This window comes from Pavona decussata, unplaced genomic scaffold, assembly GCF_977016875.1.
Source record: "Pavona decussata unplaced genomic scaffold, jaPavDecu1.1 SCAFFOLD_174, whole genome shotgun sequence".
Classification (NCBI taxonomy): domain Eukaryota; kingdom Metazoa; phylum Cnidaria; class Anthozoa; order Scleractinia; family Agariciidae; genus Pavona; species Pavona decussata.
In genome coordinates, this window is record NW_028145585.1 from 1,822,501 (window position 1) to 1,837,500 (window position 15,000).

General features: G+C 39.7%; 2 protein-coding genes and 1 long non-coding RNA gene across 5 annotated transcripts in view; 1 reads left to right on the top strand and 2 right to left on the bottom strand.

Moving 5' to 3' along the window:
- LOC146463929 (exonuclease mut-7 homolog) overlaps positions 1–5,413 on the top strand; it is a 19,337-nt gene extending 13,924 nt beyond the window's left edge. The window contains exons 17-20 of one of the 2 annotated variants that reach the window (XM_085083902.1): positions 745–903; positions 2,006–2,059; positions 3,613–3,741; positions 4,447–5,413. In XM_085083902.1, the coding sequence (XP_084940028.1) occupies positions 745–903; positions 2,006–2,059; positions 3,613–3,741; positions 4,447–4,746 (642 nt within the window). In that variant the 3' untranslated portion in view covers positions 4,747–5,413. The remainder of the gene's footprint in view (positions 1–744; positions 904–2,005; positions 2,060–3,612; positions 3,742–4,446) is intronic. The other variant, XM_085083903.1, reaches the window with a different exon arrangement.
- Positions 5,414–6,498: 1,085 nt separating this feature from the next.
- Positions 6,499–7,818, bottom strand: LOC146463930 (snaclec coagulation factor IX-binding protein subunit A-like). The gene is made up of 3 exons (XM_085083941.1): positions 7,640–7,818; positions 7,314–7,361; positions 6,499–7,148 (listed from the first exon to the last, which is right to left on the bottom strand). Exons 1-3 carry the CDS (start codon positions 7,689–7,691, stop codon positions 6,703–6,705), a joined length of 546 nt encoding a protein of 181 aa, XP_084940067.1. The 5' UTR covers positions 7,692–7,818; the 3' UTR covers positions 6,499–6,702.
- A 3,222-nt stretch (positions 7,819–11,040) lies between these two features.
- On the bottom strand, positions 11,041–12,334 carry LOC146463931 (uncharacterized). Of its 2 annotated transcripts, XR_014856783.1 has the most exons (3): positions 11,846–12,334; positions 11,523–11,608; positions 11,041–11,129 (listed from the first exon to the last, which is right to left on the bottom strand). It is a non-coding gene; the product is annotated as an uncharacterized LOC146463931 (long non-coding RNA). The 2 variants fall into 2 exon arrangements; XR_014856782.1 differs by having other exon boundaries at positions 11,523–12,334.
- Between the last annotated feature and the right edge of the window lie 2,666 nt (positions 12,335–15,000).

Sequence of the window (15,000 nt, forward strand, 5' to 3'; positions counted from 1 at the left end):
TACCTCAGACTTGTCAATTTCGAAAAGCCCAGTTCTAACGTTTTGGATGGCGAGGTCATGTTAGGCCGAGAAATGTTCATACGATGATCGTAACTGCAAAAGGCAAACTCGACGTTTTTCAGTGACCTACTGGTGAAACTTTGCATGTACTGAATACAACTAGTCTTACTCGTGTTTAGTAACATTTCCCACTAAAATGAAAGCGTAAGAGAAACAAACTGCTTGCAGCTGGTGTCTCTAAACAGGCCCTTAGACAAGTGTTTGGGTTATCAACAAAGTTGATTACTTAAGGTAAATTGGCCACCATAAACAGATTCGAGTGCTGACGTCTCGAGCGTTAGCCATAATCAAACATTCGTTTAAAGTCCCCACCGACGCAGCATCACAATTTCTTTAGAAACTAACCCCCTTAGACAATTGTTGGATTACCTTAATTAAGAGCAAATCATACTTTTAATATTACATAGATAGATAGTGTCGTAAAGTAATTACTCCGGCCCATCAAAACTAACCGCAGGAAAACTCATTGGTTGGCGTGAATTTTGGTAACCAATCACAGAGCGAAGTAAAGCAAAACCAAAGCAAATGCGAATTACTTTCGACACTCAATTGAAAACGGGTCTGTTTTTTTTAATTCCATGATTATGATACTTTTATCCCTTTGCAGCTGTTTATTTTGTTAACTGTTCACCCATAAATGTGCCATTTGTCTGAATATTCAGAACGTTTTGTCTTACGCTGCAGGATATACTACCACCAGCTCGGAAAATGGAGCCCATTCCTCCTCAGTCACTGAGAATCGTGGTAGACACAATGTTACAGGGCCTGGGACAGCATTTGAGATGTTGCGGGGTGGATGTGGCTATTTTGGATAATAGTGGTGATCACACAAAAGCAGTTCAGGTGGGATATTACGTAGCCTATGAAGGGGCCTAATGCTGAAGAAAAGGACTAAAAAAGATAGACTGGCCTCGCCAAAAGGCCTCTTCACAAGATTCATGTTATGCAGTTTAGCCATGCATTCGCGTTAGTTTACGAGAATAAAGAAAATAACTATAAACATTCCAATAGTGTTAAAGGAGCACTGCCACGCTAATATTGCCGTATTTTGGTCAAAACTCCTCGATTATGTGACGAAAAGCCTTTTTACCAACATAAAGTTGCTCTTAGAACACCGGGAAGAAAATATTAAGCGATTTCTCCAAGGAAGAACTAACTATCTGATAATCATTTTTTAGCGACGTCTCTAAAATACACATGAAGAACAATTCTTCAAGTTGTAATCCATTTCCATCCTAGCCATCCGCAGTCAAACATAACTAATGCTAGTTTCTGTGCTCTAGTAGGGTTATTGTTAACAAACCTCAACGATTATCCTAACGATTCCATCGATTGAAGTATATTTTGGATATTCAAAGTAACACTAAAAATAGGTGACACTTCCCTTTGAAAGCAGTAATTTTAAAATTGAACTTGAGGGGAACCACAGCTTTTTGACACGAACTTGAAAGCTGCTTCCTTTCCGCAACAAGTGAAAGTCAAAATAAAATGCATGGAGACTAAAGGCGCACTTACACGAAGCAGGTTTTTTTGAGTTGCGTGGATGTAACCGTTCTCCACGAAAAAATGCGTTACGAGCTGTAGGAAGAGTAGACTTCATCTGCACAGCTACGTGGCTGTATAAAATTAACTTTCGTGAGATAAGATAATAGTTGGGGGGCAACCAAAATGCATTTATCAGGTGGATTGGGGCGGAACTATCAGACGAGACGGAAGTATGTCAGCACTTTCTTCAACAAATCTATGATCTACAGCAAGAATGATTACTGCTGTCTTGGCATTTAACGAAGTAGGATCCTCAGAGTCTCACCGGAAAGAGATTTTGGTTCGGAAATCGTCGAGGAATTTTCGTATCATCGGTAGCAGAGTTTTCAGCTCTGCCACACTTTGCTCGTTGTAAATGTTTCTTATTATTATTTTTTTGTTTTGCTCTCCTTACCATTAGATTGCTAAGTCCGAGAACAGAATTATCCTGACCAGCGGATTGCCTTATGAAAAGGTAAAGCGTAAGTAAAGAAGCAGTGCTCTGATTGGCTAAAAGTTATGTACCGTATATGGAAACATGAAATGGTTATGTTTAAAGAGAAACAAAAGAGGTTGTTGGCTTAGCTGCTTCTCTAAAACGTCCACGTTTGTTACTATAAATTGTATAAATAAATTTATTGAGCTATGGGGCAGTTTTGAATATGAGTGTCCCAAACCAAAACCAAAGAAATTACAACGCCAATCACAACGCAACGAACCAATTACAACTCGAAGCAAATACATGCGGGAAAACGCCTGCGGGCAAGTCACAATTGGTTTTGATTTTGCTCCTTATTGGTCGAGAAAGTGACGCGAGTTTTGCCAACCAACTCACGGAGCGGAGTAAAGCAGAACCAACGCAAACGCGAATAGCTTTCGACGCTTCATTGAAAACCGCTCTTTATTTTTAAAATTGTACTTTTTTAAGATGATACAATCCCTGACACATTAGAGGGCAGATCTGATCCCCCCCTGCCCACTTAATGCTAGTGTGCAAGATTTGTCAGTAGAGAGATTTTTAATTACGTTTACGGCGGACGGCAGAAATGACCACCTCACCTTGTTTACCCTTATATTTGCCATTCGCTGTTTTCAGTTTCTCGACAAAATTGAAAAACGCTGCGTTAGCATCTACGGTCAGAATTATTTTACTTTATTCTCATCTACGTACTAATTTTTTCATGAAAACATAAACGCGAATCTTACGCTTGCCATAAACGCGATTCAAAGCCTCATTAAGCTAAACCTGGATTAACGTGAACTTTGATTGGAGTTTAATTACTAATGGGTAAAAAGTCTTCCAAAAGATTTTTTGCCCTCAGTTTTAACTTACACTTTTCTTTACCTTTAGCTTGAAATTAATATTGGTAATTGAACTGAGTGGAGTGCAACGCGTGATTTCAAAATCAAACGAGCACGATAGCGCGAGTTTGATTTGAAATCACAAGTATGATTTCAGACCAAAATTGCAGGACACGAAGTTCAATTACCACTTAATTACATCCATTTTGAAATCCCCCAATATTGCCCAAAAACGTGTCTAAATGAAAGATTTCAGCCTCCCCCACCCAGAATATGTTATATTTAAAAAATCTGAAAAAAAAATATCATTCAAAAAATTCTAGGAAATTTAAGCTCTGAAAACAAAGCAAAAACAGTGCAAACTTCAAGTTCAATATTGCCAGTGGCTTTCTTTGTCCAAAATTTTCCTGCAATTTGATTGGTAAATTTAAATAATCCCGCTTTCTCATTGGCTGGTTAAAAAGATGCGATTTAGAGTCTAAAATGACGCGATTTAGAATCCAAAATGGTGCAATTTGGAAATAAATCGCACCATTTTGGACCAATCAGATTCCAAGGATCAGCAGTGATTTCAAAATGGATGTAATTAGCGTTTAAAACCACTTTTAAAGAGCGAGATGAAAGCTTCGATTAACTTTTAATCGTAGATTAGCGTTAATCGGTGTTCGAACAACCCGTAACAGTTCGGAGCATAAACCCACTCTCTGTTGTGATCATCTCTTTCAGTTGCGTTCCCAGGTTCCTGAAGGAATGTGCGTCTGTGTTCCATGTGGAAAAATAAGGCAACAGATGTCTTCCCTGATGAGATACTTCAACGTTAAAGTGAAAGCAAGAGATATCTTCAGTCGCTGTCAGGTAGTTTACTTAACAACCCGAGCAAAACAGGACCTGCTTTTGACCCCGAAAAATTACCTTCACCGTTTAGCATGAGCCTTGAAAGAATGCCATTGTTCTTTTTGCAAGTGCTTTTAGTTCAGTCAACTTTTTTGTTTTGCTGCCTCAAGGAGAATAATTCACTTTTGGTCATTTGACAACATTCAACAAGTTTTTCATTTTTTTTCCCAGGATGAATCAAATTGGAATTTTACGTCTTTCATTTTAATCTTTCCAGTTTTCATCTGTCATGTTCTGTGACGTTTTGTTGCAACGTGCGAATCGCCCATCTAAGGTAGCCTGCGTAGCTGGCGGTATCGTAGGCACGCGCGAAATGAAGTTTCGCCGCTCGCCTCTAGCTGCTCCGCCGCCAAAACTTTATTTCGCGCGCGCTTACAATACCGCCAGCTACGCAGGCTACATCTAAGGTGACTAAGGACTAAGGTGCAACCAACATGCGCAGACTCTGTGAGGTGTTGCTTATTGGAGGCTTCTATCAGAACAGACACCTGGTCGTGAAGCAATTTCAGGCAGAAACTACAAATTAACGCGCGTCTGTGTTCGATTTTATTGTAATGTAAATGGGAAAAAAATCTATGAAAAGGACTCTTAAATTTAAGAGATTTGTCCAAACCTGAACTTGAGCGGTCCACTCATTGACGATTTATAATTTGCAATTTGTTGCAGGTGTGCAATGGCAGTGATTTCATTGAAGTTAATCAGGACCACATGATATTGGCCATGGGCATCTATCACGGGCGCTTCCAGGCCCCTTTGCCTGGCCACGAACCCAAGAATTGTCCCATCAACCTGATGAGCCTCACCTTACCTGGAGAGGTGCCTTTAAAACTGGGTCCTTTGCCTGAAGAAGCCATTAAAAATGCGGACATGTTCTTTTGTTGTTCTCTATGTGGAAAAGTGTACTGGGAAGGGAAACATCACAAAAGAGTTAATACACAATTTGGCTATCTCCTGGAAACCTCTTGATGTCAAGAGTATTCTCATTTTTGGTGAAAACTGCGCAACTGTGGTGAATTCTAACGTGGACTCCACTTGGTCTAAGTGACCTTAAACGCGTTCATTCTTTTTATGAAGTTCGTTGAGGTCATTTTACATTCCTTGTCGTATTAATGACTTCGTAGGAGGCTCTAGAAACTTTAGTGTGACTGACAACCACATGGAATTAGAAAATGCCAGCCAGACTCAACTAGTGGAATAATGCAGCAGTCAATTAACTGGTCAATAATTGAAGGGAAAGCTAGTCTCGTTTTAATATTTAGACTTTTACTCTTTTAGTTTGGCCTTTTTAGTTACATAACGTTCAAAATCGAGATTGGTTGTAACCTCCTTTGAACGCTTCATTTAGCTAATTTCGATCCAATATGTTTTACTGATCCCAATTTAACCTCCTAATCGAAGGAAGTACGCGAGCTCATTTCCCTGTGCAGCGGCAGGCAATTCTCTGTTTGCTGACTGAGGGACCATTTGCATGATGGAGATAACAGCAACCGTTAGTCAAGCTTCCAACATTGTCAGCTATCAAATATCGGCCAGTGCATGTTGCTTAATTGGTAAAGGTGGAATGATTAGGCGCAGCTTGTTTTTATGACCCTTGTTTCGTCTCTAAATAAATTTGAAAAACGCTATAGTTCTTTGTGTTGTTATTCACCAAGAAGGAACGTTAATAGCGTATCTGCCATTTGTTGCCAACCCCGGCAATACTTGATTGAAAACATGTTGATAAAAGATGCAAAAAGGCGGAAATAGGCAAAGATTATTCTAAGGTGCATTCGTATTCCAAAGTTTTTTCTGATCCACTTTTTGAAGCGCGCACACCAACTACCCGCAGAGTCTTCTTTGTTTTATTTGGAAAAGGTCATATAAATAAAAATAAACAAAAAACAAAGAAACCTTTTTTGCTCTCAACTTAATAAAGAAAAGGATCCTGAAACAAGCTTCCGGAACAGTGTTATCAGTGTTTCCATATGAACAACACGCGATTAATCAGCAGATTGCGAGAATGAAAAATCTTTTTTTCGTTATTATTACTTCAACAAAAGATAAAAACACCAATGCATGATTGATGGCATTCCGTCCTTCGAAAAATAAGCCGTCATTTTGAGATCGTGAAACAATATTTAAGGGATGGGACTTCCCCTGGCACACAGAGTCATTAAATAATGCAATGCGCAGCTTACGTCACCATAAATAGTCTTTGTTATCGATCTTATAACAGTTTTTTGTTTTGCCTTCTTACTTTTAATTTTCTCGCACAGAATTACGGAAATCAGGCCAACTGCAAAAGCGCAAAAGTTTTTTCTGAGGCCATGTTTACCATTCGCCCTACTTTTGAAACGGGAAATTCTATTGGAAATCACTGGCATTTTGTAAGGTCCCGGGTGTTTTTCGGCACTGCTGACAAACTGGAGCTGATTTTAACCTCCCACCCAGGGGCTCATTATTTCACTCGCTCCAACTCTCGAGATGAATGTAAAGGAAACGCAGCGCAGCTTGCTCGTCCAAAATACAATTAAAATCTGCAATACCATAGCGACAAACCGATGGCAAAAATAGGGCCGGGTGTGGTAAATTTTAAATAACGGAAGTTTCTGAGCTGTTTACTTGTTTTATAGTTCTTGCCAACTTTTCACAAGCTTGGTGCAAATTTTAGCAGGCTGACAAATTGGTACTTTTGAAGTCTTCTGGGGAAAAGAAAAGTAAACAAATAAGGAAACAGTATTTATACGGTCGATTTTTTTTATTGCCCAGCCGATTTAACAACTACAATCCACGTTTAGCACTGTTTTTACTTTTAAGTTACGTTTCAAAAAGTGTTCTTTTTGATCCCGATCTACGTGCAGTCCGTGGTCAGAATAAACTAGAAATCCTCATCGTTCCTTTTTAAACTTTCGGCTTTGACTGTGGATAAAGCTGGCTGGTTGACTAGGGAAGTCGCTTGCAGACAAGACCACAGCGCCAACCTGCACGACCCGCACAAATAAGGTCATTCCAGTACCCTGATGCCCTGTAAGGCAAGTAGCGTGTGTGCCCAGTGAACAAATGGCCGCATGGTTCCCCGGCATTCCCATTCGGTTCACGTGGAGCCCAGTTGGTGTAAACAGGAAACGATTTATCGTACCAGAGGAATTTGTTGACGCTCGATTCCCACTTGAGGCCGATCCAAACATTTTTCACTGAGGGGGCGTTTTTCCTCGCAAGCTCCAAGACAAACTCGTTTTCTTCAGCGCTGTTGATTTTCACCAGTGCTCCTTTCCGTGCTTGGCAGTATGCTTGGGCCTGGTACCAGGTCATTATGGAGCTACTAACCAGATAACAGTAACCGGTTTTAAACGGGGTCCAGCCAGTCGGACAATCAGGGGCACCTTGAACTGAACGAGTTGAATTGTCTTAGTTCAGTATGAATTAACATTTTCCGTCAAGTATGAAGGTAAATGTTATTGATTGAACGAGAGTGGGACTGACGAATGTGAAACTTAGAGAGAGTGAGCAAACAAGCTAGTAAGATAACAAGCTAGTTTGTTTAATTTACTTACCAAGAGTTTGTCTGAAGATGTTCTTTATTGCGGCATCGGCATCTGACGCTGAAAAATATAAAATCGAGAAAACATTTTAGAATTTCGGGGATAAATCACGCTCGTATATCATCTTTATTGTCATTCACAATCGATAAACCTTTTGCGGTATCACCATTAAAATTTTATATCCACAATATTGAAGCATGGACGATAAATCTTGTCGGAAAGGACTCCCCGAGGACTTAAAGTCGCACCATCTTGTTCTCTGTTTGACGCCTGCAAGATCAGCTATTCAAGTGAAAATTGCTGAGGTCTGAAGGAGAAAGAATCGATCTTTTGAATACCTGATGCGCACAAAATCACCACACAAAGCGGAATAAGTAGGAACAGCTTCATCTCAGGTTTTCTCCGAGTTCCTGCGGTGGTCGTACACTTAAACTGGTCAGGAAGATTTGTATTCGCAGTTTTCCCTCTCTGCAAGCGAATGGATAGAAGAACACATGTGAATACTGACTGACTCGACTCAGTGCGTCTCATCTAACGAGTTGAAACAAGAACTGAAGGGGGAAGTAAACATTTTGTAAGGTGAATAGTAATCAATTGGAGTCGGCGTATCGATTAAATGAACTAAATATTGTGATAGATACAAAGGTCTTGAGATTATACGAAAGGCATTTTGACTTCCTTCACGCCCAGTGAAGCACTTATCCGTTGAGTCCATCGGTCAACTTTATTTCAGTTTGTGTGGCTGTTAATTTACGATAATTCGCTTTCTTACGTTTTATTCAATAACTGTCGACTGCTTTGGCGCGTTACCGGTTTGTCGATGTCGAACTGATTCATTTTTGCATAATAAAGATTTTAATTCAAGTTTTTGTTTGCCGAAGAGAGAGAGAGAGAGAGAGGTTAAAGGTCTAACGACTTCCGTCACAGGCTCTACCAAGATATCATTTTATTCTATTTCTTGAAAACTTGAGTTGCGCGCCTTAACCGTATATTTCTTCAAATCACGTATCTTGAAAGAATTTCGCGGTAGACTAGTTGAAGTTGATATTCCCACCATGTTGAAAATTTGTCCTTTATAGTTCCTGTCACATGTCTCTCTGATGAAAGAAAATCGATTAATTGTGTAAATCAGTCAATCTTGGGTTGAGGTTGTCGGTGATTTAATTATGATTATCTTTTCGTGCTTGTTGTTGTTTTCTCAGTGCAGTATTTTATGAGGTTCAGTTTGTTCAATTGGTAGGTCAACTATTTCCCCGGATCATTCTAACGAAAGCAGTTGAGCGAGGTACAAGTTTCCTTAATAAACACATATGCAAAACCCCAACATTGGTGATTCAGTGATTTTGCAAAGCGTAACGAGCCCTCAAAAACCAGTAGTAGAGTTTTATTTTTTATGATATTATGCTGCCCAAAGAGCTCTGACTTTTTGAGTCAGTGGATCAGCCAAACCGGCAATCGAGCAATGCTCACTCACGGATATTTGTCGTACAAGTTGGTTTTAACAATAAGGTCCATATGACATAAGAAGTGCAAATATCCATACAAATACATGTACTTTTTAAATTAAGCTGTACTTTTCTTTAGTGCTACAATTCAGCGTCGTGCCGTAAAAGGTGATATTACTTTAAAACTCTGACTATTTAGTGAAAGTTATTTATATTTATCGTACAGTTTTGTAACACTTGGAAGACATGACTCCAGTGCCATCCGACAGACTGCAAACTTGTTTGCTTCCTCCCTTATGTTGACAAGAAGGTGCAGCTTACAGTAGAAGTTGCCCATCTCCTGAAGGGATCCTCAAACATCTTCACTGAGCTCTTCCCATTTGTCTACTACTTGTGGTATAGAAAGTCTTTCCGTAATAAGGCCGAGGCCATATCAGGCAAGTTTGTTTGACCCTTATTTGAATATTTTGGCGGGACTCATTCACGCCGCCAAAATAGCGAGACCAACCATGCAATGATACGATTCAGTGGCGTAGCGTGCAATTTTTAAGGCGTACGCACGAAAAGACAATGTTTAGCGCCGAAGGTGCTTACTACAAGGGGAGTGTGGGTGCATGCTCCCCCAGAAAATTTTGAAATTTAGGGTCTCCGGTAAATGCCTCAGTCCTGCTTTGAATTCCGCGGGACATTTTCTGTAAATAAATACGAAGTAAAATGCAGCAGTACTTCTTTCTTTTACCTATCTGTCGCCAGCTACCTTAGTGTTTTCGGCAAGCCACAGTGTTACAATAAAAAAGGCAAAACAGCTAGTTACGCCACCAAGCGAAGCAATGGGCGAGACGTCTATACCCTTCAGACGAACAAACTTTGTTATAACACCGGCGTCAATATTAACGTTCTTCTGCTTATGTATGTGTAGAATTGCATGAAAGAGCTCAATCTCTTGTCCGTCATGGTACTTCGAAGTGGAGTTTTCAGTCTCTTCACACTACTAAAGCTATGTTCAGTAGTGCATGTTGACACAGGGTAACAATGTTATAAGGGTGACATATACATATACTCATGCCGCATGACATGGTATGGCAGGCGCTTCAAGAATACCTGGGGACTGGTGAGGCCTACACTCTGGGAAGGGTACATGAAACATTTCCTTTTCTCTTTTTTGACTCACTGATTCAAATGTTTCTTTCCATTAATGGCCAGTATTAAGTAATGATAGGATAAAGGAAAATTTAATGTAGAGACGCCAGTATAATGCGAAAAAATGGAAAAACGCTTTCAGCAAATAAAATATATATTTTTAAACCCAGATGTCAGCTGTGCACATGGGCGTACGTGCGTATAAGGAAACTACGCTCCTGCGATTAAGTACATTTTTACTCGGGCCGTAAGGCGGCACGAGTTAAGGTTTCGGTAGCATTATCAAATTCTTTTTTCTTTTTGGGGTCGCGATGGGCCGAGAGATAAGACTTCGGGCCACGAGTTATTGTTCTCGGTCTCGTTTTTTTTACTCGGCTGGCACGAGTTAAGTTTTCGTCGCGTTATAAAATTCTTTAAATTCTCGGTCGCGTTCCTTGCACTCGGGCCGTGAGGAGTGTACAGCTATTTCAATTAACGTTGTCGGATTATGAATCAAGCTAAAAGACAAGACCGCAATGTTTTGTGGGATTATTTTTTTTTGAATAATTTCATCAAAATCATCCCTGCACGTGCAGGTCATTGTACTGCTAATTACAACTTATTGTTTTCTCCAGGCATGACTGATTTTGATGAATTTATTCGTAAAAATCCCACGTAAACTTTCGGTCTTGTCTTTTAGCTTCATGCTTTGAACCGACAATAGCTGTATACAATATGCGAGCCAGCGAGGTATGCGAGGCAGACGTCACAGTTATCAAATTTGATGACCGGGACGAAAACAAACTATTAGCCAATCAAACCTCAAGTTACAGTTCACGTGACATGTTATCGTAGTAACCATCTTCTTTCAATACGCTGGCCATTTCAATATGAAAACATTTTACTGTCTTTAATGGGGCTCTAATTCAACATTCGATTTCGATCGCACAGTGAATTGTACGCAAGGAAAGGTTTAGAATAGGAATTTTGGCCTGACATCAGGAAAATACGAAACAATCTTTGTCCATAATTAACTGACAAAGCTCATTTTGATATCTATCGAAAGCCTCATAGCGTCGTGGTGGACGGAGGAAACCTTGAGCGGCTTTGGCTAAAGAGCAGAATTCCTGAGCGATAGCCGATCAAAAAGAAACACTAATCCCAAGAAAATAACTTCCATCAAAGATGCTTGTTTATTGCAGAAATATTAACATGATTTGAACTTCTTGTTGCCTTGCTCCTCTCCTTCTCGTCCTTCGTCAATCTGTATGAATGAAGAAATGAAGAAATTTTGCGTTATAACTAACTTTTAAAATGGGACTTCAAATAAATTTTGTTTCTTTCTTGTACCAGGGATTTCGAAAGTGCAGGAGGCGATGATTCGAATGAGTAGCGACGTGTGTTGATTCGCTTCGATCTGTCCTAGATAATTGAAGCGACGTACTGCAATAGAAGTAAAATAAAAAAATAAAATAGAAGTGCAACGGCCAAGTCCCGGTTAAATTGTTCTTGAAAGGGCGTATTGAGGTTGTTTGCTGTGGCTCAAAGCTCGAACTGTTGTGAGTCTGGCATTACACGGGCTTAAAACACTAAGCATAAATTTGTAAAGGATAATTATATTTTGGGAAATTCGTAAAATCGTACTGTGAAGGCATACCTCAACATCCGGCATGTCACCTTCATGTTCATCACCGAGCTCTGAAATCACTCGTTGTGGTTACTGTCGGCTGGCTGGTTATTAATCTAACGACGAGAACAGAAATAAAAATATTACAGTCATGTAAATGTAAGCTTAAATGTACCACCTAGAAAAATACGAATTATTTCCGTTCGTATCCAGTCATATTAGTAACGATACTGAACAAGACAAACACATGTAATTGCCAAAGAGGCATTTCCGGAACAAAGCGTTCGATAATTTTCGACTGATTTGTTTATCAAAATCGTTCCTGGATAACCATCTTAATTTTGAAATCCTACCCTTCATCACTAGACTTTCCCGCAGTCCATGAGCTCCTTTTTCTCTTTATTGAGAAAGTATGGTACTCTGCCTATTTGCTTGCCAGCAACATCTCTCAACGTACACGCTTTCAGTTTCTTGGCGCTCTTGGACATCAAGATTCCTCCGGTATTTATTCCACCGAGAGCAACTCGCATTGTAAGTTAAAACGAATCCCTGTTTCCAAAGTTTAAGTAGCTAAATTCTCTCGGTGGAAATCCATAATGCTGCCTTCATTTCTAGTCATCCTAGAAGCACAAGTAATTAACAATGGCGGTCAGTGGCGGAATCAGACCGCAAATCAAAATATCATAGTGCCCTCTTACAATTCTTCATGCCCTCCGACAAATAAGTGTTGAATCGAAAGATATATTAATGAAGATCACGACATTTTTTCTTCGTGTACCACAAAAATTTACAACTACCTTAAAATTGATGGCAAAGACAATAAACATACCTGAAAGGGACTGTCATTTCAAATTGCAAGGGAAGATCTCGCATAATTCTTTCCCGATGGTCATTTTTGCAGGGCCTTGAAGTTTATTGTTCTATCGACGTTCAGGCCTCGAATTCTGGGTATGGAACGCGAGCACAACCGAAAAATTACCGAAACTATTGAACGCTCTCCGAAAACTCACCGAGCTCTGAGCTGGCGCCATGTTGTGACGTCACGCGGTTATCAAATTTGATAACTGTGCCGGACTGGACGTGGGAGGCATGAACAAAACATGCGAGGCATGCGAGGCATGAACAACCCCAGCATAAACTGCTAACCGTTAAGCTAACCGGGGAGCTGTTTAAGTTAACTTGAGTGCTATTTAGGCCAACCGGAGTGCTCTTTAGGCTAACCGGAGTGTTTTTTAGGTTAGTTTTGTTTAACTGAAAATTTGGCAACTAAATCAGTCTATGACTGCGCGGGCCTAGATAGATAAAGATATCTCACGTTTACTATAGAAAAACAATCATGTAGAAACGGTTCCTGTCTTCAAATGAAAGGTAAATAACAAATGCTTTCCCCTGAATTTCATTTGAAAACATTGAAAAACGTACAAGGATAACGGAGGCGTGATGCGTCACGTTACTCTAGATCATACCGGAATTACGATCAGTCATTGACCGGGCGTCACATACATATCAGGACCGTACAAGTGGTTTTTGTCTCTAAACGAAAGGTGAAAACGTAAGGATTAAAGTCCGGGGATTACAAAAAGCATTCGTATGACAAATTTCGTTTTTCCCTGTATTTCATTCTGACTGCAAGAAATGCAATTCTATCTGGTGGTTACTTATTGCCTCACTATATCTCTGTATCCATCTTTTTGGGGGAATTAGCGATGCTGAAGGTTATCACTGCTAAAAGATTGTAGGCTTACGCACCACGCAGTCAAATATGGCCCAAGTTTAAGCTGAAAACAGCTTCTTGTTTTGATTTTCTTTATCCGACTTGAAAGGTTTCTTTGCGTATCGGCAAGTATGTCGACGTGTTGCTTCAAACCTTGGCTGTTTTGATTACATGCTGCGTATTCAAAAGGGACTTATTTTACTTTCAATGTTTTTTTCTATTTCTTTCCATGTGCCACACGCAATGTTGAACAATTGTCTCCAAACTTCACAAGTTTAGGATTATTTTCAACGCCGGACTTGTTTACAAAACCCAAATTTCGCCCAGACGGATAATCAAATCTGGCATAAATCGGGGACGTGAAAACTGCAAAGGACCGCGAACGATAATGCTGTCAGTTGACGAAGGATCTACAAGAGACCTAATCAGCCAAAAATAAACTGTAACACAAACTGCAAGGCTGATACTACGTGAAAGAGTTGACTTTGCGAGACAACAACCCGACAGAAACCGACAAAACAGGGCTGCAACCGTGGACAGCTGTTTCGTTCTTATTGGAACTCGTCAGCACGGTGTAGCAGTTCTATATGAAACCAGCGACAGAGCCAGCTCAAATAAAATGCAACAAAACCCATGTCCTATCAAGTTTCGTACTTTGAAAATCGCAAAATCGGGGCCCAGAGTGATGAAGCCCTCCAAAGTTAGTATGTATCCCTAAGCATTGTTTTAGAACAATATTGTTATTATTCCAACAATAGGATTTTCTACATGTTAAAAAACAGTATTAAAACACATTTTAAATTTAGGAGGATTTCGTGAAACTGGCTCCTGTGCTGGCTCAGTCCTAATCAGTATAGGAACGCGGGCTCATTTCCCTGCACAGCAGCTGGTAATCGTGTGTTTGCTGACTGCATGACTGCGGACCATTTGCACAATTGAGACAACAATGATGCAACCCGAATTTTAAACGCAAAATCCATAATTTGCTTCTTGAAAAATTCTCGGAGGCAGATGATTACATTGACCTATCTGATTTGATCATAAAGTGAAAATATCTTGAAAACTCAGCGTATTATGTCTGCATAATCCATCCTGCTCTTGTCAACTTTATAACGTACTTGTGTATTATGTTTCGCACTATGGCTATGTTCGCCTAACTTTACTGTTAAGTATCTTCTTATCGCAAATCTCGTTTCTTTAACTGTACACATCTAGTCCTAGTTCTTTGTCATTGTATTTTCCTTTCTCTTGTTTTACCTGCTACTGTATTGTTAGTTACTTTTTTGATTCTGTAAGGTTGAACTCTTGTTATTTGTTATGCGTCAAAACCACTGCTCGCCTCGAATAGCTGTAGCTAACTGCGAGCAGTGCTTATCTTCTCTTTGAATATGTTTAAATCTTTAATACACTTGTAAACTTGTAACCCTTAGCCGAGCTTCCAACCAATTGTCAGCTATCAAATATCGGCCATGTTGCTCGAGTGATTTATAAATTTGATAATGCTACACGATTTTCTGTTGTCTAACACGTAAGAAAACGTTAATAGCATCTTTGTTGTCAACCCCGGCAATATTTGGTTGAAAAATATGTTTCTAAAAGTGCATGGATAAGAGAACCAGCTATAAAGACAGTTGTTTTCAGTTTTGGCCATTTTCGTTGTGGAAAGTTTAGGAACCTGACAACTTCGTATACCATAAGTGTTATTGGGTAACAAATTAGGAAACAGAATTTACCGTCGATGTTTTATTGCCATGCCTGTTTTACTTCTACAATCCATTTTAACATTTTACTTCT

What these genes read in the sequence shown, in the direction of transcription:
- LOC146463930 (XM_085083941.1), bottom strand. Translation starts at nt 7,691, where the DNA reads ATGAAGCTGTTCCTACTTATTCCGCTTTGTGTGGTGATTTTGTGCGCA. An exon ending in GGTGATTTTGTGCGCATCAG is followed by an intron (nt 7,362 to 7,639) that starts GTATTCAAAAGA and finishes TATATTTTTCAG; the next exon opens with CGTCAGATGCCGATGCCGCA. An exon ending in CATCTTCAGACAAACTCTTG is followed by an intron (nt 7,149 to 7,313) that starts GTAAGTAAATTA and finishes CAACTCGTTCAG; the next exon opens with TTCAAGGTGCCCCTGATTGT.